Source organism: Strigops habroptila, chromosome 6, assembly GCF_004027225.2.
Source record: "Strigops habroptila isolate Jane chromosome 6, bStrHab1.2.pri, whole genome shotgun sequence".
Classification (NCBI taxonomy): Eukaryota; Metazoa; Chordata; class Aves; order Psittaciformes; family Psittacidae; genus Strigops; species Strigops habroptila.
The window spans coordinates 69,891,089-69,909,902 of record NC_044282.2 but is presented as its reverse complement, the minus strand read 5'-3'; the positions used below and the strand labels follow the sequence as shown (position 1 = coordinate 69,909,902).

Below are 18,814 nucleotides of genomic sequence, written 5' to 3'. Positions count from 1 at the left end.
AGGTTTTTGGCTGGCACGCTTTCACCTCAAGCAGAAACCTACGCCACACAAACACACTCTGACTGGGAAGACTGTGCTGAAGGGCATTTTGCCCACTCAGCTGAACCAAGGGGTTTCAGCTCCAGCTGAATGGACTTGATGATTTCCTTCATTTTCAGAGCCATTCCTGCCCTCCCCGCATCTGCTACAGCTCTGGGTATGGATGCAGGAGACTTCTATCCTTAATCTGATCTACCACTTAACTCAATTAAGATGATTGTCTCGCAACAAGATGGAAGTGAGACAAACCCAAAGGCAGCGCACCACTGAAACACTTACTGATCCTGCAGTCAGGACCGGCAAAGCCTGGAGCACACTCACAGCGGTACCAGTTGTCTCCATCCACACAAGTGCCACTATTGTAACTGTAAAGAAAAGCCATGATCTATGTTAAAAAAACCTGCCACAGGTAAAGAGAATCTAAAATTCAAAACCAAAATAAAGGCAAAGGATGAAAGATAAACTTATTAAACTTACCAAGGGTGAGGGCTGCAGTCATTTGTGTCTGCAAAGCAAAGACAGACAACTTAAATATGCAGACTTTGGCTAAAACAACTGTACTGTCAGTAAAGAATGATCAAACTTCCCCTCGTACCCAAGTTACACTTAACTCAACTTTAACAAAAATATGCTGAAATTCTCTACTAAATTGATTCCAGGCTTCTACCACAAAATTTGTTAACTACATTGTGGAACACATGTACACAGGAAGAGATCCTTGTAAAGAATCTAACGGGAGGGGGGAGGAAAAAAGTGGAAGCAGACAGAGCTGCTCGTAGAAAAAGAATGCGGGAGAAAACAAGACAACATCTGTCTCCACTTAGCTCATTTGCAACTTTCTCATGCCCAGGTCAAGGCTCTATCACATAAAGTCATTAAAAACAAAGATTCAGGTGATGCTAAAGCCTACATCAAACAAGCTTTCCCTTCTGGTTTCAATCTTGACTCCAAGGGCGACAGGATGAGCTAATGTTCTCATCATGCAACGCTCTGAAAGAGTTCAAGCAGAGACAACTTACTCTGAGTACACGTGGGTCCTTCCCAGCCCTCCTTGCAGACACAAGTGAAAGAATCCCCGCTGACTACACAGGTACCACCGTTATGACAGGGGTTTGGCAGGCAGCTGCTGTTCCTCGCTGTAACAGAAACAAGATTGGCCGCTAAGCTGTTGGAAAGGCGTCGAAACCGAGCCAAGAGGAAGAACTGAGGTCACAGATTCCACGCTGCATCTGCTTCCTGGTGATTATGCAGGGTATTTACCTATATTACAAGTGGCTCCTTCCCATCCTGCAGGACACATGCACTTGAAGGTGTCCCCCTCGTCATAACACGTTCCTCCGTTGTTGCATGTTGCCTCATCGCACTGGCTGTCCCCTGTAGAGAACCCAAACTACCCTTAATGCCGGTGCTTTCTTAATGCAACGCGACAAGTTGAAGCAGCCTCAACAGAGCACGCCTGTTATGTTTTGGAAAGGCTGAACTTACGGGAGTGGCAGGTTTTTCCTTTCCACCCATTTTTACATTCACAGAAGAAGTCGTTGACCAAGTCTCGGCAAGTTCCTCCATTGTGGCAAGGGTTTTTACTGCAGTCATTAATATCTAGATATGTTAAGAAGAGAAAACGAGCTAAGCCATGTTTACAGAATTGACAAGCACTTGATGCTTGCCCCATCCCTAACGTTGGCCTGTGTTTCAATCATGGATTAAGCACTTAAAAGTCTGTAGTTTAAAAGCTTTAAGTGCTGTCAGAGATGAAGAATAGTCCAACCACGATCCTCCAGTTTGTTTTCATTTTGTTTGTCATCTTGTTTCACTAAACGAGAAGTGAAAAGGCCAATTACATAAACTATCCTACCAGTTACAGGAGAGGAGCTGAGCGCTCTCTCCTCTTCCCTTCCCGAGACTGACAGGGAACAAGTATGGTATATGCAGATACACCATTCCCAGAACAGTGGGTGCCAATGCTAAGGGTTTATTACACAAAGTTATCCAAAGGTTAGAGCAGAAAATTAAACAGAGAGACAGGTTGTGCTCCCAGAACTCGGGTTTAGTAACTCTGGTTTAGTTCCAATACACAGAAGCCTAGGACTCAGTGGGAAAAAAAGAGGACACCTTGTCCTCTGTGGCCTCCAAAGCAGAGCTCATGTCAAACTGGTGTTGGTCACTGTCATCCTAAAGACAGTACCAGCCATTCCTTCCTGATGTTTTTCCAGATCTTTCTGCATGCTGAACAATGGTTAACTTACTTGTTTCACAATACGTTCCTTCCCATCCATCACTACAAATACATTTGTAGGAGTTGATGCCATCGATACAAGTGCCACCATTTTTACAGGGGTTGCTCTCGCAGTCATTGATATCTGCAACAGTTTGGAGGAGGAAAAAAACCAAGGAAAAGAAAACAAAATCAGACTGGAAGAGCAGCGACCAGAAGTCATCATCTTCTTGCAGACTACTTGGCTAAGACCCTTGAGAGGAAGGGTTATAAGCAAGATGAGAAATAGGTGAAAAACTGCACAAAGCGATGAGCCTGTCACTCAACAATTACTATTAAAAACAAAAACAAACCCAGGAGTCCTCACGATCCACGTTAAACCCCACTATTAACTACCTCAGCCCTTGTATACATAAGGTTTTTAAAAACATACAATTCAAGGCCAGAAGGTTCATTACTGTGAACTTTCCCCAAGGCCCAGCAAATTCCAATCTGCCTCGCCCAAGCGGGATATGAAAACTTAAAGCGGTTCCAAGGTTCACGGTGCTACAAGAAACCTTTGAGCAGCCTGGGAGGAAAGGATGGAATCTTTTTCCCAAAAGATCTATTCTCTTGTCAGCTCTTACTCTCATGACAGTAGGTGCCGGTGAATCCTTTGTTGCATTCACAGGTGAATTTTCCACCTGCTTGGCTCTTGCACTTCCCGTGAGGACCACAGACGTTTGAAGATATGTAACGAACCCCTTCTGGTGTGCTGTTAGAAGCTACTGCCACAGTACAGCTGTCAATCACTGTAGAAAACACAGAGACCTGGGTGAGGATTGGCCACTCTGCCTGATTTCTTAAGCTAAGAGCAACATTTTCATTTCCAGTGGTGGATGTTTAAAAGACATACGTATCAGAGAATCATTTAGCTTGGAAAAGACCTTTAAGAATCATCACATCCAACTGTAAACCTAACACTGCCAAATACGCTTGCTGCTTTAAAATGACTGCTCCAACTGTTTGTGCAGACCATAATCACAGCATCTTATATGATGACTGCTGGACCACATCTGTGGCCTGGAATAAATTCAGCAAAAGCAGGTTATTTGCTACACATGTTTTCTGTCCACACTGATGTAACATTGTCTTTCAAATAGCCAATACTTAATATATTGGCTATTTGATAGCCAATTACTCATCCTCTCATACAAAGAGAGGGACAAGGCACAGGGCAAAATTCGGTCTCTTTATGCAAGAGCTAGTCCAGTGAGTGCGCCATTGGAGCTGCATTATGGCTCCTGCCAGAGGAGGGGTGGAAGTGACTGCTGGTCATTCCCGTTCACCTGCGAGGCGACACAAACCTTCACAAGGGGTTGTGCGGCAGTGATCTTTCAGGTGGGAGCAGTTCTTCCCTTCGTAATCTTCAGGGCAGTTACAGAAATAGTCCATAGCAAGATTGAAGCACTGGGCACCGTTCTGGCAAGGATTTGGCTCACAATAATCTATGTCCAGCTGTAAGCAGTGCAGAGAGAGGAAAGGGAAATAAAAAGGGGGGCAGGGAAAAGTGAAACAAGTTTTATCATCGCTTTCCCTCACTAGGATAGGCAGACATTGTGGAATCTGACCTTTTTATCTGCTGCCTCAATGAGTTGTTCATCATGCACAGAGTTTAGTTTGACTTGCAACTACTTCAGCAGACAGCAGCACTCTTGATGTTAAACAGCCCCTCAAAGTTAACAATGTGCAACAAAACCTGACACGCAAACACTCACACTGTTTCTCAAAAGCAACCCATCAGGGGGTTTGTGGGTTTCTCCCCCCCCCAATTATATATTAATCAAGCACTTTTTTGGCAGACTGACAGCGATATCAAGTACAACTTTATCCTATGGTTCACTGGATGCCAGGCATTCAGTGCACAGATCCAGAGCGCCGGTAGGAACGCCGCTGGCGGAGAGCCTGCCTTTCACCCATGCTTCTTACCTGACAGAGGTTTCCTGAGAAACCAGCGGGACACAGACATTGGAATCCATTGATTTCATCCTGGCAGTGACCCCCATTCATGCAAGGGTTACTTGCACATTCATTGATGTCTTTCTCACAGTGATCTCCTGCATAGCCAGGTGAACAGATACACCGATAACCATTAACCAAGTCCTGGGAAGAAGGAACACAAAAGTTTAGAGTTAAGGCTTTTTCCTCCCTCTTGATATATTCTTATTAAACAAAACAAAAACCCCCAAACCACAACTCCCCCCCCGACAGTCCATAATGAACAAACAAAAAATGCTCTTACTATGTCCAAACAAGGCAAGAATTAAGGTGGGAAAAAACCCCCCCACACTTCCTCTATTTTCCCCCAGTACTGGCTTACATTCTTAATTTCCAGGCAGGATAAATTAACCCACATTTTGAAGTGGAATATCTACATTTACAGCAGGTAGTTTGCACAACAACCAGCCCATTCACTGCTGACACTGGCAGTGAAAATGAGTCATTTATTGCAGTTATATCTTTTTTGCCCTTGCTGCTCTACAGACGTACCCTGACACGCTGTAGCATGACACAGGTCCTCCCCCCAGCTCAAAGAAATGACAGTTTATTCCTCCTAATTGCTATTTGCCACACTATGGGTGTTTGGACTCAAATGTTTTAGTTACTGTTACAAGTCTTGGGGAAAGCAAAACAAAGCAAAATGGCTTTACCCGACAGGATCCTCCATTCTGACATTGTCCACGACAGTCGTTAATATCTGTAATAAAATTACTGTGGTTAGAAGGCAAAAATATATTTACTCTAGATACAGAGTTCAAGTCTCTCTAAAACTGCAGCTAGATAAAGCTTTTGTCAAGTTTCCTGCATGCCTTCCTCGAGATAAGGTTATTATAATGGGTGGGAACCTTTCGTGATTCTTCTACTAGAGGCAGTGAAACTTCACATCATTGTTTTAGTCACTTTATCAGAATATAACTATGTTATGGACTAAGAAGTCTGATAAAGTTGTGTATTTTCATTCCACACCAACTACTCCCTTTCTGAAAACATCAACCACTGGAGCTCTGCCTGGTGTTTAAATCCAAGCTTAGGACTCAGTGGGTTAAGTACATACACACCACTGGCCTTTAATAAACCAAGGATACAGCCACTTACTGATATCACAGTTGTGGCCAGACCAGCCAGTAATGCAGTCGCAATAGTAGCTGCCAATCAGGTTCCTGCAGGAGTTGGCATTGACACAGGGTTTGCCCTCACATTCATTCGCATCTGAAAAAGAAGGTGGATGGTCAAATGCAGGGTTCGTAGGGCAGGGGGAGAAGGGAAAAAAGCCTTCAGCTGGTTTTCACAGCAGTCATCAGCCCTTCGTTCAGATCTAAGAGAAATTTTTAATACACAGTATGGATTAGTGTGACTTGAACGAACAAAAGTCAGTCATACATCAGCCTCTGAAGTCTCTTTCAATTTCTCTGCAATTAGAACATACAGGCTATGCTAATTATTTGATAATTACACCCAGCCACTCATTAAGGGCAACTTTCTCCCCCCCCCACATCTCAACTGAGCATTTTGTAGGAGGAGTGCTGCAGCCTGGTCACTGGAATTAGTGTGTTGTGTGAAGAATGCAGACAGCTCATTCTTCGTGAGATCATCCACATTTTGGAGCCCAGCTGTGAACTCCTTGGTCTGGAGGAGTTGACATGGCTGAAGAGATACAGCAACTTTCTCACAGGCTAAAGGAAGAAACCCATGTGGGGGTGGGACTGGAGGCATACACAGGCACCCTCCCCACTTCAGTTCATTTATGGCTTATAGTATGTCTCTTTGGCTTAGTTAACCATTTCCTTCAACTGCCAGCATACATCAAAACGACAACAGAAGGAAACCACTCAGAGTGGCCTAGACCTCAGTCCTGCAAACACTGACAATATTCTCCATGTGCCAGAATACACCTATGGGCTCTGAAACCACAAACATGCCTAATGCAAAGGGCACAACTACCCTTTGTCTGCCCAACTATGATCCCTTTTATATTTGTCTCCACTCCACCCCCAGAGCAACACTGGATGAAGAGAAAAGCAGTTCTCACCTAGCTGGCACGTTTTGCCAGTCCACTGAGGCGGGCAAATACACTTAAATCCATCAACTAGATCCTGGCAAGTTCCTCCATGACCACAGGGATTTGGAGAACAATCATCAATATCTGTAATGCAGAGAGTAAGGAGAGGCTGAGACTTTCTGTCTACTCCAATTTCTACATCTACTCTGATTTCAGCAAAAGCCTCCTGTTATTTAACAGTAGTGTGAAAGGGGATTCAAAGCACAGGGGAAGAAGCTTACACCTGTGGCCTTTTGGCAAGTGGGAGTCATATTTTGATCCAGCAAGTTTCTCTAAACAGTATTTTAAGCAGCTTGCCAGAATGTGACAAAAATTCAGTGTTCTGCTTCTTCCAAGAAGTCATTGACTATTCTTTCCCCTGGCGTTTAACAAAAACCTTGGTATAAGCAAAGGAGAAGAGAGTGCGCAGTGGTATAAATGGCTGCCAAGAACCAACGCCAAAGCTGGGAAAGGTGAAGTTTATCAGGGATTAGAAAGACTGATGTAAACCAGCAAAGCAGGACATTTTTAATACAGTTTTAAAAGCACTTACTATCAGTGCAAGTTGGTCCAGCCCAGCCAGGCGCACACACACATTCAAATCCCAGAGACGTCTCTAAGCAGCTTCCTCCGTTGTGACAAGGGTCAGAGAGGCAGGCATGCTCCGCTGCATGGGGACAGAAACACAGCATGTACAGACCACAGCAGTCACCACAAGCCACCCCCTGCTCCCTCCACACGCTTCTACTCTGGTCACACCATCACTGCTCCTGTGAGAGCCTCATATCAAAAGCTACTCTCTAGCAGGAAGCATCTTCCGTGCTAAACTCATCACCACACTGACTTGCACCTGTTTGAGCCAGAGCCAGGCAAGGAACTTGTAGTGATCTCTCCAGTGAGCAGAAGGTTGATGTTCAGAGATATCAGCTGTTCATGATGAAGCATGAACAAGCAAGTCAGAGTCTTTGTAGCCAGCCCTGACATCATAACACCGGAAACAGAGTTTTTCCCAACCTCAAAGTGTATCCAAAACCAGCCACTAAGAGGGTTGACTGCCAAGTATCACACACTTACCAATCTCACAGTTCTGTCCTGAGTAGCCCTCAGGGCAGGAACACTGGTATTTATCAGGGCCAGTGTTGCTGCAGGTACCACCATTCAAACAGGGCGGGTGGGTTCCGCAGTAGTTCAGATCTGCAAGAGGCGAGGAGCATTAAAACCATGGTTGAAAAGCAACAGAAACATCAGCATGTGCATGCTCTGTTCCATTACTCTAGAGCCTTTACACAATACATCCACACACATCCTGCAGGGCAGGACAGGGAGAAGTTAAGGACACATGCTGACAGTGCCAAACAGCAGAGGAGACAGCGCTGAGCAGCTGAAGGACGCAAACTCCCAGCACGTTTCAGGGGGGTCACTCGGTCTCTGCACATTCTCTCCGTGCTGAGTCTGCCAGTGTTAAAATTCAAGCGTTACACTTGGCTATCGGTGAGATTAACATACCTTTGTCACAGAGCTGACCACCCCAGTTGGTTTCACAGAGGCATTGCCATGGTTCAATGCAAGTGCCATGGACACATCCTGGGTGTGGAATGCACTTATCACAGTACTGGCCTTGCCATCCATATTGACACCTTCGTTTAAAGAGAGGGGGGGAAAAAAAAGGAAGTCAGAACAGCGAAACGACCCAAAAACCCGTTAGAATTGCTGTGTAGATGTGAGTGGGGAACTCCAAAGCTTGGAGAAAGACCAGGGTGGAGGGGGAAAAGGGCAGGAGGAGGGGAGGAGAGAAGCTATTCAAGGTTTGTTTGATGGTTTCTTGTAAACAAACATTTTGGTAGTTTTGCCAAGGTCTCTCTTGCCGGCCTCCTGACAAAAGAATAACTGTTCTGAGAGAACCAGCATGAGGCCATTCAGCACAATAATACTCTTTTGGAGCCTCATACAAATGTGGCAGAGAGGGTGGGTGTGCACTACAAATCAATCTCTGGACTTTGACAGGGTGCTTTATAAACTGAGCGGGGGGGGAAGGAAAAGTCAGTGGAAACAATGGTTATCCAGAGATCCCCATGAATACAAGGTTCCAGGCATTTCAGCCGCGCTGGGTTTGCAGGAAGACAAACAACACCATAAACGCCAGCCCTGAGCCCTTGGCAAGGCAGTAGCAAAGCACCAGGAGCTCTCTGCTCTGTCAGAAGATAACCTTATTCTGAACTGGAAGACATACACTGCAAGTACAGACTGGGCCACAGGAAGAGGTGAAAGAGAACAGCAGACATCAGGATTTTACATGTACTCAAAGAAGATCAGTCGTGTCAGTGTGTTTCAGTTTGATTTATACCAGCCTCTTGTCAGGGAATAACTAACACACATCCAATGCTGAAAAGCTTTTAATTTAATATCTGGAGAAGCATTTATTATTATTACTGAAATGACATATTGCTGCTATCAATAAGCTACCTGAATTCTCTACTTAAAACAAAGATGTTCTTGTAAAGTAAAGCCCCCTTAAGGGAAAGCTCATTTTGGTTTTCATTTAGCTCTCACTAGCAAGGCAGACCAAGGCTTCTTCAGATTAAAGTGAATCTAAAGATAGAAACAAGGGAAACAAGTTGAAAATAAAAAGCCAGGGTTTGTTGAGGTCCTGTATTTCATTAACAGGTCCTGAGAGTAATTGATCGGCAGCAATTATGCACTAAGCTGTCACTAAGTTATGAAAACAAACCTCGTCTGCACAGAAGTCAGCTAAGCTTTCTATTTGTGAAACCCCCCACCATTCCACTGGCGATTTCTTCTCATGGGAAAAAGCTGGAAGGCTCTATCCAATGGGTAATCACACAGAGCTAGTGGTAAGTCTGACTTCCCTTCTGAAACTCTCAGGTGACAAACTGCATCCTAATTAACTTCTTTTTTTAATAGCTATTTCAACAGCAGCCTGTTCTAACTCAATGGGAAAATCTTATTAGTTTGTGTGTTAAAAAGCAGCAGCTAGGCCAACGTATGTGTCTGTGTGTGCAAAGAACATGAAAGAAACCCAGATCAGGCAAAACAGCCTTTCTCAAGTAGCTCTTGGAAAATCCTTCTATATAGGGAATACAGTAAGAAGGCACAAAGATCAAAATTTAGGAACATGCCCGTTTAATTTGTGTTGCATTCAAAGCAACTCACTTGTGAGCTTGCACACAAGCAAAACTAAGGAACCTCACCTACAAAAACAGGTATCCAAACTGAGACTTTTACTGCTTTCTGCCAAATCAAAGAGGTGTTTGTTTTCTTTAAAGCAAGTGTGAAGAGAAACAAGTAATTAAAAATCATCTATATATATAAAACACAGAGGAAAAAAAGCCATGAGCTTTAGAGCCAAAGATATGACTTTCTTCAAACATCAGCTTCAAAGTGTAACAAACAAAGCTGGATAAGGCTATGGGCATTAGAAAAAGAGTTAGATATCCATTCCAGAAATAAGATTCATGGTAGTAATTCTTGTTTAATAATATGTATGCAGCAGTTTCTCATGAGAAATTTAAAGTTAACTTTCCTTGTATAGTGATTCATGAGTAAATATGGTTTTGTTGGCTGGCCTGCATTAAAGAAAGTGACTCGCACCAAAAGGGGAAAAGGATATTTTAGGAATGTTTGCAAGTTGTCTATTGTACCAGAACCCAGAGCAGTTTCTACTGGGATGTTATTTTTAACCTCTGTTGCATTTATAACATCCAGGCTATATGACTCATCAAAACTTAAAAGAAAATAAAATCTTGTTTCTGTGTTCACTTTAAAGATATTGGTCTCACTTGGCAAGCAGAAGTTATCTGAAAGCACCAGAAGGACAGCATTGTTTCAAGACTATGCAAATCAAGTGTGGGAAAGTTGCACCTTAAGTAAATAAGAGCACTAGTGCATGTCTGGGCAGTGAGTGGGAGGCAAGAGACTTAGAAAGAGAAAGGGAAGAAAAAGCTCTGGAAACAAAGCCTGTTGTTCTGACTAGGAGACAGCAACCTCTACAAGGCATGTTTATTCTGATGACAGAAGCACAAATCACTGGTAGCCTTGACTGATAGAATCCTCTCACCATCTGGCCCCCCTGATACTTCCTACTCCTTGTGAGGCTTTTTTTCCTTTTTCTAATTAAAAAAAGATTTAGATTTGGTGTTCTGGGGATGAACCAGCTTCTACAAGTGCTGCTAAACATTAAAATCACCGAACAACCTACAATGGCCCAGGCCATCCTGCAGCTTGACTTTCACTTTGCAACATCTCTTGTAGAGGATGAAGTTACTTCCCACCTTCCTTTCAGAACATTCCTGGATGACTTTGTGTTTTGGTTTTGAAGCACAAATCACAGGGACAGAGAAAGAATGAACCACTGTGACTATTTAGGCTGATTTCTTATGTAATATAGTGTGTCAGACACCCCAGACTTGGTTCTTGTTTGAACTACAGCTTATCTAGAAAGAAAAGCAGTCCCCTTCATGCTGAAGTTTCCAGCAACAGAGAATCCACCAATATGTTTGTTAGGCAGAAAAATTACTTTCTGTTCCTTCAGATTTGTGAGTTTCATTCGTGAATTCCCCAGCTTCATTTTTAACCCTTCCTACCCAGCATATCAATATCTTGTAACCTCAGAAACCTGCAGTTCCCTGTCATATGTAAACAGGTATGATAAAGGGTTACACAGAGCAACTTACAACCTGTTTGTTGATGAGGAATGGCCACATTTAATATCCATTAACCCTCTATTTGTAAGGGAGGGAACAGCACGTTTCCCTCTGCTGTATATATGTGCTGTATTCCGAATATCTAATTGCTGGGTTATGGATAAACTCTGCTTTTCATTGTCTCCTTGCCAGGACAGAACGGACTTCAAAGCATGGGAGCAAAATTCTGCATTCATAGGAGCCTACTGACAAGATTTCATCCCAGCTATTAACCTCTCAGCACTTGGAGCCTGGCTCACAATGGTAAAGGAACAGAGAGATTTAACTAATCCCATTCTAAAGAATGCTTGACTTTTGCCTACTGATGGAAGAAACCAGGGGGTGGGAAGGAGGGAGGGGGAAAGACTGAAAGGGAGAAGGGGAGAGAAAAGGCACACTGTACTTCAAGCTTGTAGTTGAAAAAGCCTATTAATCAGGCTGTTGGGGGGGAAAAAGTGCCCGCAAAACATTTGCACTATTTATGCAGAAACAATTAGTTAGTGCTCATTAGGCAGCATTCACACGATTTATCCCATACCCTCCTCCTCTCCCAGTGCCACCATTTCATAAACCAAAAGCTTCTTAAAATTATCAGTGCATTAAAAGCCTGCTCCCCCCTTATTCTGGGCAAGTCAGCATGAATAATGTGCCTTGGTCAAAAACATGACTCCAAAACCATGCTCCCTCCCCAGTCCTATTGTGTTTAGCATCACTTGTTTAATTATTTGGGGGGATGGAGGGAAACAAGGAGGGAGAGGGGGCATTTACCTGCACTCTCCTGGAATTGTGCAAGAACCATGCTTGGGGCTACATCCCTGACGACAAATGGCTGTTAAAACAAAGAGAGAGAAGTATCAGCATGCTGCCTGCTTCCTGCATCTTCGCACTCGTGGGAATGTTTTAATCTCTAACCGGCACTGTAATCCTACTAAATCCAAGGTTTTAATAAGTTTCTCACATCAAGCCTTCTGGAAGGCAAACCAAGGTAGGTGGCTCCCTGTGACGGGAAATCCATCAGCTAGTGTCACAGAGGAATTGTACCTAATGCTCTTCAAAGTTGTTTCTATTCAAGAGAAACCGTCTCACCTTAGAGAGCTCAAGTCACTCTGAGTCTACAGGTTTCCTTTCTCTGTCTTTTGCATGAGAACTGGTCCACTCTCCCTGGCTTTACATCGAATTCAAAGCAACTTTTAACTACTCTGGAATTACTTGTGAGCCATATCTCTGGACAAGATATTAAGATGGGCGTCAATTCAAATTGCAGGTAAACTCAGTCAGCAAGACATGCTGATAGTCTGTTCCTGCTCAAAGTCCTGCTTTCTCCTTCTGAAATTACTGAGGAAGTTGCCGTTCCCTAATAAAGATGTTAAACCATCTCAGGTAGAACAAACAGCCTGGGACTTTTCCGACACCAAAGCTTTACACTTGCCAGGTCAGCTCTAAAACAAGTCTCTCCTTCCTGCTTGTCCTGAAGTTCTGCACCAAAGGGGAAATCCTTTTTGAAGTCAGCAGCAGAACTCCTATTGAAGTCGATGGGCTGGGTTTTCTTCCCAAGGGCAAAGATGCGGATAATCAGAGAAAGAACACATCTGCTAAGTGCCCAGTACTTGTCAGACCTCTCCAAGATATTAAAACAAGGCAGAAACTAGTTCTGCCCCTAGTACTTTGTGTAAGGAGTGAGTTGCTGTCCCATCATCCCTGCACAAACTGACCACTGAATTGCAACCTGGATACAACGCACTCAAATCCTACCCAAGCCTGTTGATCATTTGAGGCTTGAGCATTCGTCACAAACCTTTGTTGCATTCTGGTCCCATCCAGCCTTCCAAGCAGGTTTTGTTGCCGTTCTGGTCACAGGTATGATGAGTGAAGAAGTCATCTCTTGGTCGACAAAACTTGTTGCAGCCAAAGCCATAGTAATGTTCTGCACAGGTCACACGGATCTGATACTCAAAGTGGGCAGCTCCTGCATTATGTTTCAAGGTCTGCCACTGACGGCTTGGGTTGATCATGCCAGAGTGGGATGCCTTCTCAATAATGCGATCGGGATCTAGAAGTCAGAAGAGATGTCAGAGTTAACTCTGTTTAGGTTTCATTACCTCCCACATCACAGCTCGCCAGCTTCACAGGCAAGACTGAGGCAGCCAGTTGGTTTTATTAATTTTCTGTTTTAGAGAGCAAGATAAGGCTGCCCTGGAGCTACAAGCCATTAACTGAAACACGCATGCAGCATCATCAAACTGAGCAAAGCTTTAAATCAAAAGGGATTGCTAGGTTACTGCCAATCACTTATCCCTTTTGCAGCGTAAGGGCATCCAAGAAGAATTATACAGTTCATGACTGAAGAAAATCCAGCTGCTTTTACTTCTAGCTCCAACAGACTGGTACATAACATGGTTTTCCCTGCTTCTCCTTTAATGGTACTAGTTTTGTTTTGAATGGGAATATTTATGAAAACATCATACCACAATAGCCTAATAAAGCAATGTCTACGAAGTGAACATAAGCATCACCAAAGGTTTGCAGCTTTCTGGGCCTCTGGTGTAAACTCTAAATCCAAAACTAGCAACTCTGGCATTCAGATGACATCAGTGACTTCACCAGGTTTTGGCTGAGAAATGCCATGGAAGTTCTCTCCTCAGATGTTAGGTGACACTAAAAATTCAGGACTACCAGAGCTGGAAGCAGAGAACTCAAATTACTGCTTATGCGTGCTATAGAGCTGGCTACTCTCTATAGAGCATTTTGAAGTTTAGACTTTGTACTTGACATTTAGTTGCAGCAAAAGTCTTCTGGCTTTCAGAGCCCTACAACTGTCTAAATTATGGCTTGAAATAATAATATTTCACATTAGCTCAGAACATTGTATATATCTGTGGTATTTCACTTTGTAGTCCAGGTCTTGTGCCTTAAATGATCTGACACTGCCTTACGACCTGCTGCTAGCAAGCACTTGACTGTCAAGTGAAAGTTTATCATAAAACAGCCAAAATATCCTTGCAGACATAGTACAAAAACAAAAGTAAGTACCAGGCTGCACTGCTCTGTATATGGGAGCATAATCCAGCGACAGAAGCAGCTTAGGTAAAAGGGCAGTTTGCCAACGATGTGTTAGAAAGCTGCGTGTGAAGTACTGGCACGTTTGAGCATTAAGAATTAAAACGTACTGATGTCCAACTTGCTCTTCCAACAATTACAAAGGAAAGTTTGGGGATTTTAAATAAGGCAGAGCTGAAGACTAATGAAGTTACTACGTAAACCTCAAGATGCCACATGGGCAGTTTTTCATCTAAAATACTTTCAGATGACTTTGCTAAGGACCTTTGATTTGTAGCTTTCAAAAAGAACTTCCAAAACAGGTTTCTGAAGCCTCAGATCTCCATTATCAATTCCTCATTCTGCTTGCTTGTCTGCAGCTCTGAATAAAGCTGAGTCAAAGCACTTGCTGCACCACCACAGAACGCTGTCAATACACACACACTAAGCATTCAGCCATTTTTGGGGTATCCTTGGCATGGGACTAGAGCATTCATTAAGTGTTTACAGTGTGAAATTAAGGGCAACTTCTTATTCATCTTCTGGTATTTCTGGTTCTATAATATTTTCCATTTAAATCAGGTTTTATTATTCCTTGGCACTAATCCCCCAACCCCACATCTATGTGCAAGACTTTCAACTGCGTGCAGGCCTTTATTAATTTAAATCCCATTCACAAGTCATGTAGATGCCTAAGGACTTTTCCATACTGGTATATCCAGAGCAATATCATGTCCTGTACTGTGCAGGTGTAAGGCTCTTACATCTCATCAACGAGATTATTGACTAATTCTCAGAGGTGCTTAAGCAGATGCGTATCTCTTTGTCTTGAATGGGGCTAGTCAGGCGATTAGAGCTCCACTCATGCGTGCTGGGGATGGCTTTGCTGCACTTGCCAAGATTACACCCTGATCTACAGCACAGTTGGAAAGCAAATGCGTTTCCCCAAATACCGACTCTGTGCATAAAGACATTCTGTTTCTCGTAATAAAACAACTCCATCCTTTTCTCCTGCAAGTGGGAGAAGAAAAGGGGAATGACACTCCATTTAGTTTTGTAAACCACCCCCTGCTTCACACACACACACTTACTCTTGCTTTTCCAGCCTTTTCCTGTTCCCCATTGGGAACATACCACTGACAGCTATTTCAGTCCTTGGCACCAGAAAAACAGTCGCCTTGGAAAAGAGATCTTTCCTCTTGCCTGTGCTCTATCATTCCTCCCCTATCTGCCAGCTCATTAGGAAGCATGTCCTTGCTGTATGTCTACAACATCTCACTCCAACCACCGGCTCTTTTGAGCCCTTAACCACAGGCTGAACTCAAATGGAAACATCCTTATTAGACCACTGGACTTTATTATTTTAAGGGCCCAGATGAAAACCAGCTGCTATTTTGCTTTGGATCATGGCTAAAATGCCTTTCATTTGATACGCCTTATAAAGCTACCACCATACATTTCAATTCAAGTAAGGTCTCACAGGCTCAAGATCCCTTTCCATGAGCAGTCACCCACAGTTTTCACAATGAAGTATTGGCATGTTCCTTCTTGTACTAAAATATCTCCACCCTTCCCTATTCCTACCTGTCAGTATGCACTTACACAAGTGTGCTGACCCAGACTTTATTGCAACAACTCTTCCATTCTTAGCCTGCACTAACAATGTTTTAAGTTTTATAGTAAGCAATCCCAAAGCAGCAGACTGGTTAAGTAAATAGAAAGCAGCAGTCGGCCAGGCTTGAGAGAAAGCCATCTTCCTAACTCCTCTGACACCAGCTGCCTCAGAATCCCATGCTTTGATAGAAAGGTTAGAGGAAACATTAACCAATTCGAAATCGATGAAGTGGAAGAGAGAGGCTTTCTGTACATCCTTGGCTTCCACTCTGCGCTTTGCTGTCAGGGAATTTGTTGGTTTCATTCACTTCTCGTGGCTACATTTCAAAGCTATTAATCTTTTTATTCAGTGGGCAACTGTACCAAAGGTTGTAGGCACTGGGAAATGAGCTGTTCTGACTGCCCACCTTTGCTTTTCAGTGCTCCAATGTCTGGAAATGATAGTTATGCAGCGTCAGGAAGCAAACAACAAGAAAAGCCCAGACTCCTCAAGGCAGTTTGGGTGGCCAAGGACACCACAGTTATTTTTGAAAGTCTTTGTTTCAGACAACTTCCAGCTATGGCTTAGTTTACATTGTGTTGAAGTCTCTTATGCCCAAATGGAATTCACATGCAACTGATACCAGTAATTTACAATAGCTCTTTGACACAGTTTGAGATGCAATGTCAGCCCCATTAGCTTTATGTATGAAGCGACAGTAGCAAGATGGCATCTAGACAAGAACCAGAGTAAGGAAACCATTTAGGTTGAATCTTGGATCCAACAAAGCGTGATTCTCATCAACTTCAACAGGGCCAGAATTTAACTGCAAACCACTCTTGGAAGCAAGACAAGAGAATATGTGGTAAAGGGAACGTAGGAGGAGTGGAATGTAGAGGGGGGAAGGAAGCATCCATTCTAGGATCTCCTAAGGTCTGCATGGATCGGAGGATGCTAGAGCTATTGAGAAGTTACACAAAGCCTACTAAACCCACTTTTTTTAGGGAGAGCTCTCTCAGACTCCTTACAATTCAGTGGCAATTAGGGTAAAAGAAAATCCTGGACATCAAAAAAATACTCATCACTTACATATGATGCTTAGTTCTAATGATTTCCTTAACTAGTTCTTCAAGGCTTACTCTTTAGCTATGGGAAAGCTGACTGTAAGTAAAGCAATGTGGTACAAAGGAAAAGCTTTGTGCAGTACTGTGACTGAAGTGACCTAGAGATGGATATGTGACAGCAAAGCTAGAGCAGGAATGCAAATCAGGAACATATATAAGAACATGTCTGCACTTGGTCAAATGCACTGCTGAGAAATGAGGCAATTTTGTCTGAAGACAATTGTACTTCCAGAACATGAAAGCAAAGAAAGGGTTCATTGTGTAGCTTTGGAAATGCAGTTGTTTCATGAAAAAAGATGAGCTCTAATAATAGTAAAAGTGGCAGAGACCCAGTCTGAAAAACCTCTCAGATCCTACTGTAAACAAGACCTTCATTTTGAATTCAGGCATCTTCGATTTTTAATACAGCAAGTTATTTTCTGCTCCTCCATAAAACACCCCATAGTCAAGAACCAAAAAGTCTCCCAGTGCTGGGTAAGGCTGAGGTAGGGCCCAAAATCACTGGTTCCACAACAGCATTGAATGTGGCCTGCTGTAAAGCAAACCCTGGCTATCACTGACAAGTCACATTAATCATCTGCAGTGGACAACTTCTTTTCTAGAACTAATAGGACATCCCACGTATATTAAAAACCCATGAAGAGATCCATGCAAAAAGGTTCTCAGAATCCAAGGCCATTCCCAAGCACTATACCCTTCACCAATTAAAACACATCACCACAGCACTGTGCACATTTCTACAAGGCCTTTCTTTGCGGAAGCATGAAGTCTATTTTGGTACTATGAGGCTGTCACCTGGCATTCCAAAGTGCACTACAAGAAGCTGTCAGAAGATTTGTGTAAGATGGGCCGCAGTGTTGGTGCTTCTTTGTTGAAGGAAAAGGCTTGTTGTGTCAACAAAAAGGTTTATGAGTTCAGATTCACACTTTCTCCCGTGGCTTTACCACACACTATTAAAGCCTTAAGTTGAAAATAAAGCTAATTTTGCCCACCTACTTCAGTAACACCAGACAGCAAGCAGAACAGCTCATATGCCAAGAGACTCTGTACAGCTTCCTCTAGCCAACAGTCAAAGCTCAGCAGAAAGTTTCTGAAACCAACCAAAGGCATTCCAGGCGAAAGATTCCCACCCTTGATTTCCAGCCAGCTCTACCAGGTGGTGTCTGGTAAATACTCTTCAGCCCCTGAATATAAATTCCTAGACATCTAACTCCCAAGGAAGAGCTGGTAGTCACTCCTGTTTCTCATCTACAGTCATCAGATGGATATCTGTAGCACGTCTTAGGACATGATTTTTTTTAAAGCAGCACATTTGGTTTTGAGAAGCACATAGTTTATGGGGAGGTCCCAAGTCAACAAGACTTAGGCTGAATATCACTCCTAATTAAAAGAAAAAAATCCAAACAAGAAACCCTGAAGAAACCCCTTGGCTTTTATTCTACCCAAGGAGAAAGAGGGAATTAACAGCCTCTCTTTTTAGGCATGAAGCCATTGGTACCCAGGTGAGCAAGGTACTCACCCTCTACAAGCAATGTGAGGAAGACAGGCTGATGCAAAGCCTGCAGTAGTTGCTCTGAATTGTCTGGGGGAGAGCTTTTCCCTCTCCTCATGCTCTGCTTCACAGTGAGCTGGTTAGACTACCAAAGGCCTTTCAACAGACAGGAAATCAAGGTGTCTGAACTAAGTAAACCAGTAGAATGAATACTTACTAGTGGAGTTATCATTGTAATCCCATGCCTCAACAAGCAACGTGTAGGATCGCTGCAAAAGAGAAATGAGAGTTAGTTTCAAAGCCACACGTAAAAAATAAGAAAAGAAAAAGCAACAAAAACCATAGAACAACAATTTCAATTAAAAAGAAAATCCTGTTCTCTGCCCCAAAATGGAACACTTGAAAACATAAATAGGTAATAGATTATACTTGAGACAAACAGGATCTTGAATCCCCATAAGCGACCTTATCCAGTCTGACTTGGAAGACCTTTCACCTTGGATAGCTCATCTTTGTCATCATTAATGCATCTTATG

General features: G+C 43.2%; 1 protein-coding gene across 1 annotated transcript in view; it reads right to left on the bottom strand.

Moving 5' to 3' along the window:
- JAG1 (jagged canonical Notch ligand 1) overlaps window positions 1-18,814 on the bottom strand; it is a 36,626-nt gene that overhangs the window by 5,369 nt on the left and 12,443 nt on the right. The window contains exons 3-20 of the mRNA XM_030489216.1: window positions 18,496-18,547; window positions 12,828-13,082; window positions 11,801-11,861; window positions 7,839-7,969; window positions 7,407-7,526; window positions 6,886-6,999; window positions 6,324-6,437; window positions 5,390-5,503; window positions 4,945-4,991; window positions 4,223-4,396; window positions 3,601-3,751; window positions 2,881-3,045; window positions 2,286-2,399; window positions 1,525-1,638; window positions 1,300-1,413; window positions 1,059-1,175; window positions 517-544; window positions 319-404 (exon numbers count right to left, since the gene is read on the bottom strand). Of these exons, the coding sequence (XP_030345076.1) occupies window positions 319-404; window positions 517-544; window positions 1,059-1,175; window positions 1,300-1,413; window positions 1,525-1,638; window positions 2,286-2,399; window positions 2,881-3,045; window positions 3,601-3,751; window positions 4,223-4,396; window positions 4,945-4,991; window positions 5,390-5,503; window positions 6,324-6,437; window positions 6,886-6,999; window positions 7,407-7,526; window positions 7,839-7,969; window positions 11,801-11,861; window positions 12,828-13,082; window positions 18,496-18,547 (2,071 nt within the window). The remainder of the gene's footprint in view (window positions 1-318; window positions 405-516; window positions 545-1,058; window positions 1,176-1,299; window positions 1,414-1,524; window positions 1,639-2,285; window positions 2,400-2,880; window positions 3,046-3,600; window positions 3,752-4,222; window positions 4,397-4,944; window positions 4,992-5,389; window positions 5,504-6,323; window positions 6,438-6,885; window positions 7,000-7,406; window positions 7,527-7,838; window positions 7,970-11,800; window positions 11,862-12,827; window positions 13,083-18,495; window positions 18,548-18,814) is intronic.